Source organism: Dermochelys coriacea, chromosome 10 (assembly GCF_009764565.3).
Source record: "Dermochelys coriacea isolate rDerCor1 chromosome 10, rDerCor1.pri.v4, whole genome shotgun sequence".
In the NCBI taxonomy this organism is placed as follows: Eukaryota; Metazoa; Chordata; order Testudines; family Dermochelyidae; genus Dermochelys; species Dermochelys coriacea.
The window spans coordinates 32798501-32817021 of NC_050077.1; the positions used below are offsets into that span (position 1 = coordinate 32798501).

Sequence of the window (18521 nt, forward strand, 5' to 3'; positions counted from 1 at the left end):
TTTGTTCATACTGGGCACTAACTAAACATTACAGCTCCTCCATACTGGGGAGTGTGACTGTAACAGCCAGGTGGCTACAGGCAAAGGGGTCGTTTCCCTTCACCTGAGGCCACAAGTTACAGTGTTTACACATACAGTAATTTTGGATAAGGAAACCCTGGGACCAAGTGCATCCTTCCAGGCAAGTATTGCTTGGAAATCAGACTGCATTTGGAATCCAGCTCAGGTTCATAGTAGCTGAAGGTCATTGTGCTCTGATAGATGGAGGGTGCTGCCAAGGGCTGAATGGGCCTGGTAGATTGAACCCTGCTTACAATTGGGCTGCTGCAGAGCCAGGCTGTGATGGGTGGCAGACGGGCCTGCCAGCTGCTTGTACTGGCTGTCCTGTGGCTAAGGACCTCAGGAATCAGGGCTGCCACACCAGCATCTTTCGCTAACGTGGCATTGACTTAAACCCTGGCTGTACGAGGAGGGCTGGTTCAGCCAATGCTGTTGTCCTGCAGGGATGGCCAGTGCTGGTGCTGAGGGTCCTTTCGGGATGATATTTACAGTTGGTGGGGCTGGGCAGAGGGAGAGGATTCTGAGCAGGTGCTGGTGAAGGCAGCCTGGAGCTTCAGTGAGCCTTCAGTGTCACCTCCACGGGGAAATGGTCGCTGACAGCCAGGGCCTGCATGGGAACACACTGTGTCCCCACTTGCTAACAGCTCTGCCAGCTTAGATCCATCTGGCTACATGTGCAGCGGGTAACCTTCCCAGGGGCCTTTCCCTTGCCCAACCTCGAGACTGGCAACATCCCCAGCTGGGTCTCAGAAAGGGTGAAGCTCTCCCTTAGTCTTACAGAGCCAGAACTGTCCCCAAGCTGGAGTTTCCTAGGGGAAGGGCCTGACACCCCTGACTTTCAAGCTGTAGGTTTCTAGGGAGAGAAGAGCTCGTTTAGAGAAGTTTTAAATGCACGAGTTATTGTTTTCTTTATCCTTGGTGCCCTGTATAGCTATGGACTCCTGACCACTAAAGACACGTACCCAGGAAGGGACGTAAAAAATAGTTCCCACCACCTTTGCGACAACTCTTGGATGCTGATGGACTAGGATGGAGCGCACGCAGAGTGGGGCGGGGAGCTGTGGTTTACGGAGTTCTTTGGTGACCTGTTTGCTTCATCACTTGTGAGTGCTGCAGGCATCCAAAACTCCCAGTGATAAAGCCTTGAGAGCTCACCTTTTCCTGGCTGAGTTGCAGACATCCCTGTCATTGTTTCAAAATGTTTTATAAACGAGGATGCTTGGGTCTGGTCAGAGGCCCTGTCTGGTTCTTAAGGATGCCCCTAGTATGACTGTCCCACACGGTCAGGGGTCTACCCCGGAATTTAACAGGCAGGAAGAGCTTCGCTGTCTAAAGGAATTAAATGTTTGCTCTCTGGGGATCAGTTTCAGCCCACCATACCTCGGCTTCCTCCAGTTTGAAGGCGTGTTGGAAATCATAGACATCAGCAGACTTGGGCTTGATGCTTTTCTTCAGCTTGGGGCCGCACACCACAATCCCGGAACATGACAACACAAGACTCGGGGTTAAAGCCCTGCACTTTCCAGGGGCTTTCATTTCAGATTCAAACACAGCAAGGAAAAGCGCCAACTCCGTGGATCTGGGGTTAGTATCGGTGCCGGGCTAGTCTTCAGCCCTTCTTTTCCCGGACACCAAATGCCATCTGCCATTGTTTATGCCAGGCCTCCGAGAGTGGATCTCTGATGAGAAACAAGAGCTAAGATCTAGGCAAAGAAGCCCGCACCCAAGGCTTTCGCTGAAGCTCTCCTAGTTCAGCCACAAAAGGGAATGCAGGCACAGGCAGCCAGCAGAGTGCCCTGTGAGTCCTGAATCACAACTGCTCTGTGGATCCCCCAGACGGAGGATCGGAGGATCGCTGTCAGCAGCTTCATTCCCTCTCATGTCCCCTGTGCTGCGCTCATGTTGCCCACGCGATCGGCCTGCTGGCTGCAGCCGACCCTTCCCCAGCAGGCATGCACACACCCTCCCACACACAGCCATTCTCCTGACAGGCCAAAGCTACTCCGCCTGTTCTGAGACTTGTTAATAGCCCACCAGGAAATACAGAGGGAACCCTTGGAAATCTCCTGCATCTGTAGGTGGGTCTCTGCCTGTGCCGAGAGCCGGGGTCTCTCCCTGCAGGGCCCGGAGGAATGTTCAGGCCCCAGGGCTGCGCCATGCTTGCCAAGAGAGGCCTGCCCATTGTGACACTCGGAAAGGCGGCGTCTCACCGCTTGTAGGCGCAGTCTGACTTCCCAACGGTGGTGTCTGCACTGTCAAGGATGAGCCACTCGAACACCTCGCTGGTGCGCAGGCGGATGGACCCCCAGTCCCCTTCCTTGACGTTGGAGGAGTCGGCGTTGAAGTCTCCCAGGAATATGAGATATTCTGCGGAAGGAACAGTGTGAATGGGCTGTGTGTTCGGTGCTGGCAGGCACTGGGACTGGGCATGAGAGAGACACATTCAGTGCCTGAGCACCCTTTGGACTGTGCCGTGAGGACTGAATGAAAAGCAGAATTTGCATCCTGGGGAAAGGCTGAAATTTCACTGTTTGGTTTTGTCTTGAATTGGGACGAAAAGTCAAAATATCAAAGTTTTACCCGGAGTGGAAAGGTTTGATTTGGAAAGGTCTAAACCTTTTGTTTTGGGTCAGTTGTTAAAAGGCATGTGCCGAAGCTGCTGCATTGCCTCATGGGGTTGTAGTTCAGGTGCCTTATGCCCCCATTCACCCACTGAGCCATGTTACCTGACCAGACTACATCTGGAGGGCAGACTGTGGTGTATCATGAGAGATGTAGTCCATCCAGCGATCCCATCGGGGAGAATAGGTAATGAGGCACCTGAACTACCACTCCCATGAGGCCCTGCTGCAGAATTGGCAGATGCTTCACTGCCAGACCTCCTCAAAATGAAATGTTTTGATGCCATTCAACAACCCTGTGCTTCGGGTCGACATGATTCTACATCAGATAGTTCGTTTCCCTTTTCCTGCAGGAAAATCAACATTTTTCCATAAACATTTTCCCCAAAGAAAATGTTGATTTTGCAGAAACCGCATTTTCCATCAAAAAGGCATTTTGCCAGCCATCAACCTCCCAGAGACGTGCTGCTGATGCAGGACCAGGCACTAAGCACAGAGCTCTTGCACTATGCCAGCAGAGGCTGTCCCTGCAGGAGCAGCCACCTGGAACCAGGGGAGCTCCAAGTCTGTCTGTAAACTGCCCGGTCCATGCCCCACAGAGCCAGGCTTGCAGGAGGTGGTGACGGCACATGATCTGCATCAGAGAAATGTGGGCGTTTTCGTAGCATTTAGCCATCGTCCCACAGAGCCGGAGACACAGACGACTATTTACACTGGCGGTGAGTCACGCTGCTGTCAGTGGAACTATGCCAGCATCACCCTGGAGCTGTCTGGGAGCACACTCCAGACCATGGAGCATCCCAGCTCCTCTGGGAATGAGATTTCAGCTGATTGCCTGCACAGCTGGCTCCTTCCTAGCTAGTGTGGTGGCCCAGAGGCAGCAGCCAATGGACGCTGTGGGTTCCAAAGGAACTGTATAGTTAATACCAACCCAGCTCTAAGCAAGGGGGAGAGGGAGCTGTGTTCTCTGGCCTGGACGATGCAGGAGCTCAGACTGGATGGTCAGAACAGGCCCTTCTGGCCATAACAGCTGTGAATCTAAAGCCCCTTTGTACATTCACACAGGGCTGGGTTTGCATCCGGATACTTCTGCTTACGTCAGTCCCCCACTTGTCGATGACATCTAAGTAGACATCGTAAAGGACGTCAATCTCTGCCACAGCCTCGCTGGGGGGCGTATGGAGGGGCACCAGCACAAACTCCTGCACCTCTGCCAGAGACACAAGTTACAGCATCATCACACACATGCACACATGTTGGATCATATTAAAGAAGTTCTGTATTAAAGTCACATATGAGTTTGATTCCCTATCGTTTGAATTCCAGGGTATTACTGGTTAAGAGGTCTCTTGGTCTTTGGTACTGTTTCTCTCTCTCTATGTGTGAAACTTGCAAGCTGCTAATTGTGTTAGTACATTCTAAGACAGAATCTGTTCTCAAAGCAATTCTTTGTAACAACAACTACTCACACAGAGAGATATGTGGCACCTTAGAGACTAACAAATTTATTAGAGCATAAGCTTTCGTGAGCTACAGCTCACTTCATCGGATGCATTGAAGTGAGCTGTAGCTCACGAAAGCTTATGCTCTAATAAATTTGTTAGTCTCTAAGGTGCCACAAGTACTCCTTTTCTTTTTGCGAATACAGACTAACACGGCTGCTACTCTGAAACCTGTGATCACACAGAGAGAGACTCAAAGCAATACTCTGTAACAACAGAAACAGCACCCAGAGACTCCCCGCCCTTTTGTTGTATTCATCTCACTTTGTTAACAATTGTGATTAAAATAGAGATAGAGGATGTATGTGGATGGATGCTTGGTGTGGATAATAACTGAATGATCAGGGACGTGCCAGCCTAAGACTCCAGTGTCCATCGGCTGAAGAAGGCTTCAAGTGGAAATAACCAGAGGACCGCCGGAGGGCAGACTGGAATCTCCTAACAGCCTCAAGAATGGGAGAACCAAAGAACAAGATAACATCTGGCAGCACGGAGCTGTCAGGAATGTGCCATCTGCTGATTGATTCAGCAACAGCATGATGAAGCAATTCCCATAGACTGGCATAGGAAGAAATTCCTATAAAAATGGACTCTAGAAAGTGAGAACTTTGGGGTCTGATTCTGCAAACCAACTTCCAGGAGCATCAGATGAGCATCTGACAAGGCCCTGCTCCCTCCTCATGTCCTGGCCACCTGGCCAGTGGCTTGGCATGAGCAACTCTAAGGCTATGATAACAACCTTGCAGAACCTCTGTGTGTGTGTGTGTGTGTGTGTGTGTGAGAGAATCAATGTGTGAATAAATATGAAATTGAATGGAATGTTATAGCTATAACTAACCACATACTATGATTCTTTCTGTATTCACAATAAATGTGGTATTTTGCCTTTTCCCTTAAAATCCTGCTGGTTTTTATTTTATTGGATAACATACAGAGAGCCATCTCGCACACATGCAAAGCTCTCAGAGACTCACACAGTCATCACACACATAGCCATCTCATGCTCACGCACACAGAGAGCCATCTTGCACACACAGAGAACTTTCACACAGTCATCACACTTGCACACACCTAGCCAGTCATCTCTCACACACACACTCACCCAGCCATCACGCACGCACACACACACAGCCATCTCGCACACATGCAGAGCTTTCACACACAGACTCCCAGCCATCATACACACACTGAGCTAACACACGTGCGCACACACTCAGAGCCATCATATACATGCGTGCACACACAGCACACCATCATACACATGCATGTGCACACACACACAGAGCCACCACACACACGTGCATGAACACACACAGTCCTGAACCATAAGGTTTGTCCGTCAGCTTCAGTAACACCCCCAGCAGCGCTGCCCTGGGGCGTCCTGACCTAGTGGGGACAAGAGTGCCCCCGCCCAGGGGACATGTTCAGCTCTCTCCCTTAGTCTACATCAGGGATGGGAAAACTTTTGACCCAAGGGCCACATCTGGGTGGGGAAATGGTATGCAGGGCCATGAATGTAGGGCGGGGGCAGGGGGTTGGGGTGCGGGGTGTGGGAGGGGGTGTGGTATGCAGGAAGGGGCTCAGGGCAAGGGGTTGGTGTTCAGGAGGGAAAGCAGAGTGCAGGAGGGGGCTCAGGGCAGGAAGTTGGGGGCTCAGGGCAGGAAGTTGGGGGCTGTGGAGTGCAGGAGGGGGCTCAGGGCAGGGGGCTCAAGGCAGGGGGTTAGGGGGCTCAGGGCAGGGGGTTGGGGTGCGGAGTGCAGGAGGGGTGTGGGCTCTGGCTTGGCACCGCTTACCTTGAGCGGCTCTGGGGTGGCAGTGGTGTGCAGTAGGGCTAAGGCAGGCTCCCTGCCTGCCCTGGCCTTGTGCCGCTCTCAGAAGTGGCCAGCATGTCCAAAAATGGCTCCTGGGAGTGGGTTGGGACAGGCGGCTCCGCAACGCACTGCCCTCGCCTGCGGGTACCACCTCCGAAGTTCCCATTGACCACAGTTCCCCATTCCTGGGCAATGGGAGCTGCAGGGGGTGGTGCCTGCAGGTAAGGGCAGCACACAGAGCCCTCTGCCCCCACCCCCGGGGCCACAGAGACGTGGTGCCAGCCGCTTCCAGGAGCAGTGCGGGGACAGGGCAGGCAGGGAGCCTGCTTAGCCCCACTGCGCCATGGGGCTGGAAATCCCCGTGGGCCGTAGTTTGCCCTCCCCTGGTCTACATCCATGAGTGTCCTGTCCCCTATTAGCCAACATAGCCAGAGCCCCATGCCCCACTGGGTGGGTGAGAACGGGGAATCCGGGGCGGAGATCTGAGCATCTCGCGACACCCCCCCTGAGCAGCTCTCACAATGCACGTACACTGGGTTGTAGCTGAATGTGACTGCGTACTGTATGAGCCGGTACCCTCGGACCCCCATAGCCACACTCCTCAGACCTAGCAGAGTCTCCCTGCCCTCCAGCAGCAGGGCTAAGCCCAGAGCAGGAGGGCCGGGTCCCTCCCTGCTGGAAGCAGTGACAGCGCACCCGTCCTGGGGCCATGAGTCTGTCACCCCCGCAGCACACTGCACAAGCCAGCAGGTGGCTCCTGCATCACTCAGAGCTACCCCTGCCGAGACATTCACCCTACTCGAGGATGTGGCTCGCCAGCCTGCTCCAGCTCAGTGGGGCTCATGGCTGCTCTGAGTCTCTGGTTGGTGACTTGAGCTTCAGGATGATGCAAACTGGGGACAGGGCCCTGCGTGGGGCTGGGTGGGGGTTGGGGTCACTCCTGCCAGTGGGCTCTTCTTACTCGAGTTGGGGGATGACCTCACAGGCTGGCCTCAGGTCTGAGCTTCCCACTCCAACAGTGTCAGTGGGGTGCCCCCTATGTACCCAGCAGGAGTGCCAAGGGAGCCAGGCCCTGTGCGCAGACCTGCCAGAAAAACACTTCCAGTCCCCCCCGAGCCATTCCACGCTTTACTCTCCCTCTGCTCCCCTTTGCCCTGCTCCTTGTATGGGGCAGAGGAGGGTCCTGGCACTAGTCACTTACTTGGCACTCAGATCTTCTCCCTACAGACACCAGCTAATTAGGCAGCCCACGATGCTCCTTTGCCCTGTGCTTGCACCTTTCACCTGCTGATCTCCAGCCTGCACTCTCATGTGGGACCTCTGTGCGCCCACTGGCCACGGGAGCTGAAGGAGACTCTCTCGCTGTCAGGCCAAGAATACATGGTTACGTGCCATCAGCTGCTGCACAGGGCATGAGTCCCTTCCTGACACTGACACAGCCCTATGCACAGATACGTGGTCCCGTCCAGCTGAGGACCTCGTGCTGACAAGGCTGGATTCGGCCTCCCAGACCCTGGAGCCTGGAGCCAGCCCCTTTGCCTGGTGGCTGCTCTGTGGTCTCATTTATCACTGTGACATTGTCTAATTAAAATATGACCATGCAAATAATTGTTGCTACCACTGTTATATAATTGCAACAAATCTTATACAAAGTGTGATGTATGGCCAGAAAGGGTAAGGATCCTTCAGGATAAATGACACAGAGTCAACTATTAGAGACGTGTGAATGGTAATTAGGGCCACTCCATACTAGATAGGCTAGAACTTTGAAATGCAAATCTGTATTGTTAGAGAATTGGAGGTGATAGTAATTGTATGTGTGTACTTATATCTTGTAAATGTTAGCCATGTAAACAGACAGTTCCTGTCTGTCACTATAGCTGTTGATTCAGAGATCCAAAGGGAATATTAACATTTAATTGAACTGTAAACATAGGAAAAAGAAAAGGAGTACTTGTGGCACCTTAAAGACTAACAAATTTATTAGAGCATAAGCTTTCGTGAGCTACAGCTCACTTCATCGGATGCATTTGGTGGAAAAAACAGAGGAGAGATTTATATACACACACACAGAGAACATGAAACAATGGGTTTATCATACACACTGTAAGGAGAGTGATCACTTAAGATAAGCCATCACCAACAGCAGGGGGGGGAAGGAGGAAAACCTTTCATGGTGACAAGCAGGTAGGCTAATTCCAGCAGTTAACAAGAATATCAGAGGAACAGTGGGGGGTGGGGTGGGAGGGAGAAATACCATGGGGAAATAGTTTTACTTTGTGTAATGACTCATCCATTCCCAGTCTCTATTCAAGCCTAAGTTAATTGTATCCAGTTTGCAAATTAATTCCAATTCAGCAGTCTCTCGTTGGAGTCTGTTTTTGAAGCTTTTTTGTTGAAGTATAGCCACTCTTAGGTCTGTGATCGAGTGACCAGAGAGATTGAAGTGTTCTAGGTGGACTCCTCCTGAAGGTCGAAACAGCAGCCTGGATTTCTACATAGACTGCTTCCGCCGACGTGCACGAGCTGAAATTGTGGAAAAGCAGCATCGCTTACCCCATAACCTCAGCCATGCAGAACACAGTGCCATCCACAGCCTCAGAAACAACTCTGACATCATAATCAAAAAGGCTGACAAAGGAGGTGCTGTCGTCATCATGAATAGGTCAGAGTATGAACAAGAGGCTACTAGGCAGCTCTCCAACACCACTTTCTACAAGCCATTACCCTCTGATCCCACTGAGAGTTACCAAAAGAAACTACAACATTTGCTCAAGAAACTCCCTGAAAAAGCACAAGAACAAATCCGCACAGACACACCCCTGGAGCCAGGACCTGGGGTATTCTATCTGCTACCCAAGATCCATAAACCTGGAAATCCTGGACGCCCCATCATCTCAGGCATTGGCACCCTGACAGCAGGATTGTCTGGCTATGTAGACTCCCTCCTCAGGCCCTTCGTTACCAGCACTCCCAGCTATCTTCGAGACACCACCGATTTCCTGAGGAAACTACAGTCCATTGGTGATCTTCCTAAAAACACCATCCTAGCCACTATGGATGTAGAAGCCCTCTACACCAACATTCCACACAAAGATGGACTACAAGCCGTCAGGAACAGTATCCCCGATACTGTCACGGCTAACCTGGTGGCAGAACTTTGTGACTTTGTCCTGACCCATAACTATTTCACATTTGGTGACAATGTATACCTTCAAATCAGCGGCACTGCGATGGGTACCCGCATGGCCCCACAGTATGCCAACATTTTTATGGCTGACTTAGAACAACGCTTCCTCAGCTCTCGTTCCCTAATGCCCCTACTCTACTTGCGCTACATTGATGACATCTTCATCATCTGGACCCATGGAAAAGAAGCTCTTGAGGAATTCCACCATGATTTCAACAATTTCCATCCCACCATCAACCTCAGCCTGGACCAGTCCACACAAGAGATCCACTTCCTGGACACTACGGTGCTAATAAGCGATGGTCACATTAACACCACCCTATATCGGAAACCTACTGACCGCTATTCCTACCTACATGCCTCTAGCTTTCATCCAGATCATACCACTCGATCCATTGTCTACAGCCAAGCGCTACGATATAACCGCATTTGCTCCAACCCCTCAGACAGAGACAAACACCTACAAGATCTCTATCATGCATTCCTACAACTACAGTACCCACCTGCTGAAGTGAAGAAACAGATTGACAGAGCCAGAAGAGTACCCAGAAGTCACCTACTACAGGACAGGCCCAACAAAGAAAACAACAGAACGCCACTAGCCATCACCTTCAGCCCCCAACTAAAACCCCTCCAACGCATCATCAAGGATCTACAACCTATCCTGAAGGACGAGCCATCGCTCTCTCAGATCTTGGGAGACAGACCAGTCCTTGCTTACAGACAGCCCCCCAATCTGAAGCAAATACTCACCAGCAACCACACACCACACAACAGAACCACTAACCCAGGAACCTATCCTTGCAACAAAGCCCGTTGCCAACTCTGTCCACATATCTATTCAGGGGATACCATCATAGGGCCTAATCACATCAGCCACACTATCAAAGGCTCGTTCACCTGCGCATCTACCAATGTGATATATGCCATCATGTGCCAGCAATGCCCCTCTGCCATGTACATTGGCCAAACTGGACAGTCTCTACGTAAAAGAATGAATGGACACAAATCAGACGTCAAGAATTATAACATTCAAAAACCAGTTGGAGAACACTTCAATCTCTCTGGTCACTCGATCACAGACCTAAGAGTGGCTATACTTCAACAAAAAAGCTTCAAAAACAGACTCCAACGAGAGACTGCTGAATTGGAATTAATTTGCAAACTGGATACAATTAACTTAGGCTTGAATAGAGACTGGGAATGGATGAGTCATTACACAAAGTAAAACTATTTCCCCATGGTATTTCTCCCTCCCACCCCACCCCCCACTGTTCCTCTGATATTCTTGTTAACTGCTGGAATTAGCCTACCTGCTTGTCACCATGAAAGGTTTTCCTCCTTCCCCCCCCTGCTGTTGGTGATGGCTTATCTTAAGTGATCACTCTCCTTACAGTGTGTATGATAAACCCATTGTTTCATGTTCTCTGTGTGTGTGTATATAAATCTCTCCTCTGTTTTTTCCACCAAATGCATCCGATGAAGTGAGCTGTAGCTCACGAAAGCTTATGCTCTAATAAATTTGTTAGTCTTTAAGGTGCCACAAGTACTCCTTTTCTTTTTGCGAATACAGACTAACATGGCTGCTACTCTGAAACCTGTAAACATAGGAGTACTTGTGGCACCTTAGAGACTCTTTTTGCTGATACAGACTAACATGGCTACCACTCTGAAACCTGTAAACATAGGTTATCACTGTGTTCATCTCTCTTTGAAATTTATAGCAAATCACCTGAGAATGATGGAAAACGGGCAATTGCCTTATGTTAATCTGTGTAGATAATTACCAGCGATGCTTAGGAAATGGATCCACTTCAAAGTCCACATGAGTGCCTACTGTTCACCTAAGACTCTGAGCTATCACAAGAAGGCCTGAAACTGTATAAAGATGCCTTGGGTCCCAATCCTTTTTATCTCTGACGTGCTTGATGCTTCATCAAGCTTAAATCGTAAGGCTGAGATCCCAGTCCTAAGCTGGAACACCCTGAATATAAACATTGAACTATAACCTATGAACTAATTCTGAAAGAACTCTTTGCAACTACAAATAGCACAGCCACAGCATCCCCTCGGAGCTAAGAGACAAGGAGGGGGCACCGTGCAGCAAAAGCCAGGTCCTGCTCCAGGTCCTGGCCTGGGTCACAGCGGATCCTGTCTCTGCCTGGGCCGGCTCCACACACTAGAGCCCAGCCGCCGTGTAGGAGCATAGAGCACTGCAGCCAAGAGTCCAGGCCCAGATTTGGGCTGGGTTGGGCCCATCTCTCTGGCTTCCCCCAAAGGTGAGCACAGGAATGGTGGTGCCTCTCCTCTGGCTCGAAAGCTGCTCCCTTTCCAGAGAGGAGGCAGCTGAGCCTGCCTGTCAAGCTACAGGACTGCAAACAGCCCTAGGCAGGGTGCAATTGCCGTGCACCCAGCCAGCCCACAGCCCGGGCACCTCCTGGCTCAGTGCTATTTGGATTCCCTGGTCTTCAGAGCCAGGGATGGTGGGTGGGTTGGTGGTTGGTGGGTCTCTTTGCTCCAGCAGTGAGGGGGGCAGGGAGGCAGAGGGGCCGTGTCTGCAGGCCCTGGGCTGGGTTCGGCACCAGAGAAATGGCCAGGCCAGCTGACCCTGCAGCCGCTGAGCTGGCTTGGGCTCTGAGCAAGGGCACTAGGAAAGGCCCATCCCGCTGCCAGGCTGGGTTGGCCCTGGCAACCTCCAGCCGTTTCCTAGGGTGACTAGCTGAGTAGCATCTGTCCCAGGGTGAGGGAGGAATGGGGGAGGGGTGCTCTGGGCTCAGGGAGGTGCCGATGTACCTGGCTGCTGAGCCCCGGCCTCCCCGGCCTCTTTTCTTCCCTGCCACTCAGGGGTGAAAGGGAGCCGGTAGGGTAAGAACCACACCGGCCCATACCCAGCCCACATCAAAGCGCTGCCGCGGCAGCGGTTTAACGTGCCTGCCCCTTTTGCCTCCCCCATCGGGGGCCCGGCTTGTAGGGTCCAGACCGGCCGGGCCGCCGACGGGGAAGAGGCAGCAACGTTAAAGCGCTGCCGCGGCAAAGGACCTTGCGGCGCTTTAATGTTCCTGCCCCTTTTGGCCCCCCTGGCCACTGACGGACGGGGGGGGCAAAGGGAGCAGCTGTCCTGGGGCCGGCGATTTAAAAGGGCCCGGGGCTCCGGACACCACTGTCGCTACAGAGCCCCAGGCCCTTTAAATCAACAGGGGAGGCCTGGTCGGCATGGGCCAGCTGGACTGGAAGGGCTGGCTGGGGGATGCTGACCCCCCCAGCCCCGCCCCTTCTACCCAAGGCCCCGCCCCTTACCGGCAAGCGTTGCTGCCACTGTTCCCTCCTGAAGGAGACTATAGAGGGGCTGCCCGTATGGGGCCTGGCTCTCCCTGGGGTAACCCCACCACCTGCAGTGGGGTTACACCAGGGATGGATTCGGCCCAGCCTTTTACAGTTGTTTTCTGCCCACAGCCCCTTTAAAGGGCTGGAACCAAGCACGGCCCTGGGATACCAGCTCCCTGCCTGCCTCCAGCAGGAGATCCAGGATCCCAGCAGCCGCTCTGCCTCATCTGCCCTGAACGTCCCCCCAGCAGGGCAAGTGTCGCCAGCGGAGCCTGCCCGGAGTAACTGGGAGGTCCCCACTGCCCTGCTGCGGCAGCGAGTGCCCCCCGTTACCAAGCATCATTCACACCTGGTGTGAATGACAACACACAGGGCAGGGGCAGGAACTGTAGGGGCCGCCCATCCCAGCCACTAGCCTGACTAAGGTGTCCTCCTCTGCCAGCGGGGAGCTGGTGAGGGCCGCCAACCCCCCGCACCCCCCAGCGGAGACCATGCCCTGGGTGAGTGGGGCGTAGGGTGACCAGGCAGCGAGTGTGAAAAATGGGGCTGGGGGTGGGGGTAATAGGCACCTATATAAGAAAGCTGCAAATATCAGGACTGTTCCTATAAAATTGGGGACATTTGGTCATCCAAGGGTGGGGGGAGCTGAGTCCCAAGGCAGCAGAGTTGGGGAGTGAGTGTGATCAGCCTGAATCCACACCCATTCCCCAGCAGAGAGTGACCCCCTGAATGAACCCCCAATCCTCTGGACAGTGGGTACCGATCCCCTTTCTGCCCCTGGGACGTGCCTGCTGTCATCCCCGAGATGGGGGCCTTTTAAAACTTTGAGAACACAAACCATCCATGGTTGCAGCTGAGTTCCTGAGCTGGCCCCAGAGCCAGCACCACCAGTGCCTCAGCCCTTACCCCTGCCAAGCCGCAACCCCAGGCAGCCTGGAGCACTCACTTTCATGATGATGCCCGTGGTCGTCTTGTCGGACAGCTTGCTTTCTCCAAAGTTCTTGATGTTGAAAGCACAGATTCTCAGGGTGGCGGCTGTGCACAGCAGGTAGGCCAGGGACAGCAAGGCCAGTGCCAACCTCGTGGCCCCCATCCTGCAGGCAGGAAGGGACACAGCATCTGTAGGGATCAGCTGAGAGGTTAGTGTATTGGCAAGGAGCAGGAAGCCGCCTGTGGGTGCTGGCTGGGCTGGAATGATGGGGGGGGGGGGCTTGTGATGTGCACAGCCTACTGGCAGAGGAGGCATGTGCCAATCCTCACTAAACTAAACTGCACCTGTAACAACCCTCCAGGAAATTGGTCAATGTCATTATCCCTAATTTGCACATAAGGAAATTAAGGCAAAGAGGGGAAGAGACTTGTCCAACGTCACCCAGTGAACCAGCAACAGAGCTGGGAAAAGAGCCCAGGAGTCCTGACTCCCAGTCACCTGTTTTAGCCCCTAGACAACAGTCTCTAAAGCTACAGGTATGGGTCAGCCTTTCTGTATGCTCCCATCATTAATGCTGCGTGCCTGTATATCTGAAAATAGCCCAGAGCAAGTGATTGCATTCAACTGAAGCTGGAGCATTAATGTGAACTTGGACACAGAAGGGTGAGAGAAGCTGGGACAGGGAACAAGCTGCTAGTCAGCTCTGTTGGTGCTCATGTTGGCTACAGATCCACTAATCCTCAAAGCTGGGAACCCTCTCACTTCTTCCCCACTCATGCGCATGTCCCCCTTTACTTCCCCAAAAGGGGAAGGGACAGTTGCAATTTCTTCAACATTGTAGCAGGCATGGCTGGTTCAGGAATTGGAGGATCCCGTACCACTAAGATGACAGATTTGTATGCTGTCTGCATGTCACAGATTGTTGGAGTGTCTGCTAAAGGAGTGGCTAAGGTTATTCGGCCCTGCATTTGTAGGGTTAATTGCTAAAACAGGGGGGTTGACTGCAAAGACAGGGGTGCTCACTCTATTAGTGAAAAAATTTACTGCTTTCTTCCCCGACCACTTTGTTTTAGCTTTTTAGAGTTAATTGGTCTGTTATATCTATTAAACTTTTTCAAATATTTATACACAGCATACATTCTAATATCCAATACATTTTTAAACATAGTATAAAGGAAAATAATATAACAATTAAATAAAATATAACCCCTTTGAGTTTATATAAACCCCCTGAGGATAATAAATTTTTACTGACTGCTTATCCTTGGGAGATACAGGTAGAAACCTTTTGAATATTTGTTTTTTTTCAGCTTTAACATTTTACAATGTTGTTTAGGGTTTAACTTAATTCAATGAGGTTTGCCCAGGATAGAGACACAGGGTCGATGGACACCCAGCCGTAGTAAGGAATTCATGCTTTCAGCTGCGTATGATTTGGGTATGGATGCTATTGGGTTAAGACCTGGAACAGTAACCATGACAGGTATTATTTCACAGTCATGTTTATTCTGAGCAAGGCTGGGGCTCTTGCTTCAACCCCAGGTTCCACAATATCCCGAAAAGGGTGAGTTTTATAAAGGCCTGACAGATCGTAACCAGGCAGCCTTTTGAACTGCTGCAGTGATATGGCAATCAGTTACTGTTACATACAGGATCATTTCCTGCCAAAGACCAACCAGTTGCTATACACAAAGATGGTTAGTTAACTCAACAATGCAGCCCTGGTGAACCATACAGTCAGACCCCAGGATATTCCATGGTTCCGATAAACAAGTTAGAACAAAGCAGTGGAGCCAAATCACCATGATCTCGGGCAGCCGTTCAGAAAGAATAGAGGAAACAGTTTTACTTACAAAAGTTTCAGAAGTGAAATGTTTTCCAGAGGAGATGGGGAGAAATTAGGGTTGTCTTCACAGAGGATAAAAATAACAACTTCTGTATCTATTACCTTATTAAACCAACAACATTTAACTAATAGCCTGCATGACCAATAAGCAAGCAACAAAGCATTCTATACATATGCTTAATACTTCAATTTACCTCCTTTTACTTTTTCTCCTACCCTCTGCACCCCTTGCACTTTTTTGCAGGTTAGAAGGGTGGTGAATAGGGTTTTGTTTCCCCCTGTTTGCATTTACTAATTTCGTTTTAACATTTACATCAGGCATCTCCTTGGTTAAAGGGGCATCTATTTCAAAGGCATGGTGTCATTGCTACAACAAAGCCAGTTGATATTAGTTACTTGTGTTCTGTTTCAGAATCCAAGCTCCATTGTTTAAATATAAAACATAGGCTTGAGGACTTCAAAAATGAATTGCTTTCTTTGACATTTGTCATGTTTTAGGAGCACCGTCCATGGGCAACAATTCTTAATGCCCATTAAACTAAATCCTTGGTTAAAAGCAGTTCTGCTTGTCTAGTTATTTTTTCACAGGCAAAACCATTTAACAGTGCCTGCCAGGAAAGGCAATTCCTTTTTATCTTTGTACAGCAACATGTTGGCTGCTGGCCCCAGAGTCCAAGTGATGTTGTTGCCTTTTGCTTTTCAGGGTCCCCTATCAGTTTTTCAAATTGGAACCAAAAATCATAACTTAAAGGCACAGCAACAATTGAGGACTTAATACCTTTAACTTTAAATTATCCCAGGAATTACTTGACATACTTTTACTTTAACAAGGCTAACTTGTCTCACCTTTACCATTACATGTTCAAAATCAAAAATTTTAGCTCTTTAATTATTGAAGCAAATGGATTTTTAGTGGAATCCTTTGAAAGCCAATTTATTTGACACATACATTTCACATACACCTTCCTTTTTAAATAGGGTTCTATTGACAGGGAGTGTTCATTTAGATCCTTTAAACCTTTCACAATCACACAACTTTATCGCATCTCTTGTTAAGCACCTTTTGCTTAAAATTTGAATTAATGAATGGAGCCATTTTTTCCACTCCCTTAATTCAGGCTCATGTGATTCCATGGACACGCACACCCATGGCCCCAGGAAGTGGGGTGAGGGGCATCAATCACACCAACATGCCAATTTTCAAAAGCATTTTATGGCACATTCAAATTTCCAAATCATGCAGTTGCGTAGTAGCAATTTTTACCTGCTTTGTAGCCAATAGCCAACTATATCTTTTGGGTCAGTCTAAAATTTGCTACAGTCATAGTGCTTTCCTTTTTAAACTAGCAATTTTGGTTGCTTTATGGTTAACATTACAATTTCCTTTTAGGGGTGTCATCTGGATCTACCATCAGGCTGATTTGATCTTTATTCCAAGCTGGTAGTTTCCCCAGATAATCTCTCTCATTTAGGTTCTTCTCAGTTTTTCCTTCAGGACAACCACCCACAATTACCTTGTAGATCACTGGTGTTTCATGGACCTGTGTAGCTGCAATCTTTCTTTCATCTAATGAGCACCTGAGTCTGTTTGAGTCTGTGGTTAATTCTTGCATCTTTTCCTTCCCTTGCTCATTTAATTTTCTTAGCATTCTACACTCCTCAGCTCTCTCACTCAATGCTGCAATTTGTCCCCTTCAATCATGAACCTGCTCTCTCAAGTCCTCCTGTTCCTTCCAGCACTTAACACGAATCCCTGGGACACTCTGCTTTGCCACAATGAATTACTCCTGTGCCACCTGGGAGGCACTTCTCAACTCCTTAGGTTCTTTGTGCCAACTTAACTTCCTTACTCTCATCTCACCACAATCAATCTGACATTTCCTGAGCTTTCCTTGTGGCCATTCTGAGCCAGAATTTACACTATTCATATTCTGAAGCAGCATTTTTAGTTCCCCACTTTGCTCCCTCTCTTAACTCCTTAACCTTGGGTGTCTTCTCAGCTTTTGACGCAAGCCATGAACACACATGACCCCACTGATTGGTCTTAGATTGGATTAGGTGCACTGTGGTGTGCTAGACAAGGGATGGGCAAACTTTTTGGCCTGAGGGCCACATCTGGGTATGGTAATTGTATGTGGCGGGCCATGAATGCTCACAGATTGGGGATCGGGGGCAGGGTGAGGGCTCCAGCTGAGAGTGCAGGCTTTGGGGTGGGGCTGGGAATGAGGGTTTGGGGATGCAGGAGGATGCTCTGGGCTGGGATCGAGGGGTTCAGAAGGCAGGAGGGGAATCATGGTTGGGGCAGGGGGTTGGGGTGTAGGGCAGGGTGAGGGGTGCAGGCTCCAGGTGGCGATTACCTCAAGCACCTCCTGGAAGCAACGGCATGTCCCCTCTTTGGCTTCTACGTGGAGGCGTAGCCAGGCAGCTCTGCATGCTGCCCCTCCGCAGGTGCTACCCCTGCAGCTCCCATTGGCCATGGTTCCTGGTCAATGGGAGCTGTGGGGGCAGGGCTTGTGGCAGGGCCAGTGTGCAGAGCCCCCAGGCTGCCCCTATGCATAGGGGCTGGAGGGGGGACATGCTGCTGCTTGTGGGAGCCGCACGGAGCAGGGCAAGCCCCAGATCCCGCTCCCCGGCTGGAGCTCAAGGGCCCAATTAAAATGTCTGAAAGGCCGAATGCGGCCCCCAGGCCATAGTTTGCCTACCCCTGTGCTAAATTGCTGGACTTGTGATAGTCACAGCTTAGCTCTCCACTGTTACTATACTAGGCTGAGCATTCCTGTCATGTCAGACCAAACACTACTGCCTGTCAAGGTGCCCGTCTGGGCCACCAATTCGTTACCAACAATGGTTTTAGTAAGGTTCAAATTTATTCAGTGATTAAAGAGACTTCCGCATTAGTCAGCTTGATTGGGTTTATTAATAATTAGTTAACTAGACAGCAGAAAGACTAAGAATATAGTCACCACAGTCTGTGAGTCCGATTCTACAGCTGGTGACAGGTACCTCGCTCTGTCTGGTTCTGCAATTTGCTTGTACCTGGTTGGTACTTATAGACAGGTTGTTTAGAAACCCATTAGTTCCTCTTTCCACAGGCTGGAGGAAAACACATCTTGTTTCTGGTACATTTCCTTAAGTTACATGTCCCTGATTTGGACATCTGCCCCTTCCTCTCAGTCTATGGTATTTATGCTATAGAGGGTACTGCTGATTGTGGTGAAAACTTGCTTGTGAAATCA

At 50.4% G+C, this 18521-nt stretch overlaps 1 protein-coding gene across 1 annotated transcript; it reads right to left on the bottom strand.

Annotated features, from left to right (window-relative positions):
- Window positions 1–49: 49 nt before the first annotated feature.
- Window positions 50–18311, bottom strand: LOC119862473 (deoxyribonuclease-1-like 2). The gene is made up of 8 exons (XM_043493942.1): window positions 18249–18311; window positions 13409–13627; window positions 12073–12268; window positions 6956–6972; window positions 3769–3891; window positions 2271–2427; window positions 1441–1558; window positions 50–667 (listed from the first exon to the last, which is right to left on the bottom strand). Exons 2-8 carry the CDS (start codon window positions 13599–13601, stop codon window positions 614–616), a joined length of 858 nt encoding a protein of 285 aa, XP_043349877.1. The 5' UTR covers window positions 13602–13627; window positions 18249–18311; the 3' UTR covers window positions 50–613.
- Between the last annotated feature and the right edge of the window lie 210 nt (window positions 18312–18521).

Excerpts from the sequence above, each read along its gene's own strand:
- LOC119862473 (XM_043493942.1), bottom strand. The coding sequence starts at position 13,601 with ATGGGGGCCACGAGGTTGGCACTGGCCTTGCTGTCCCTGGCCTACCTG. Across the intron at positions 12,269-13,408 it reads GCGGCTTGGCAGGGGTAAGG|TGGCCAGGGGGGCCAAAAGG; the intron begins GCTGAGGCACTG and ends CCCGTCCGTCAG. Across the intron at positions 1,559-2,270 it reads TCAGACTGCGCCTACAAGCG|TCTTGTGTTGTCATGTTCCG; the intron begins GTGAGACGCCGC and ends TTTAACCCCGAG.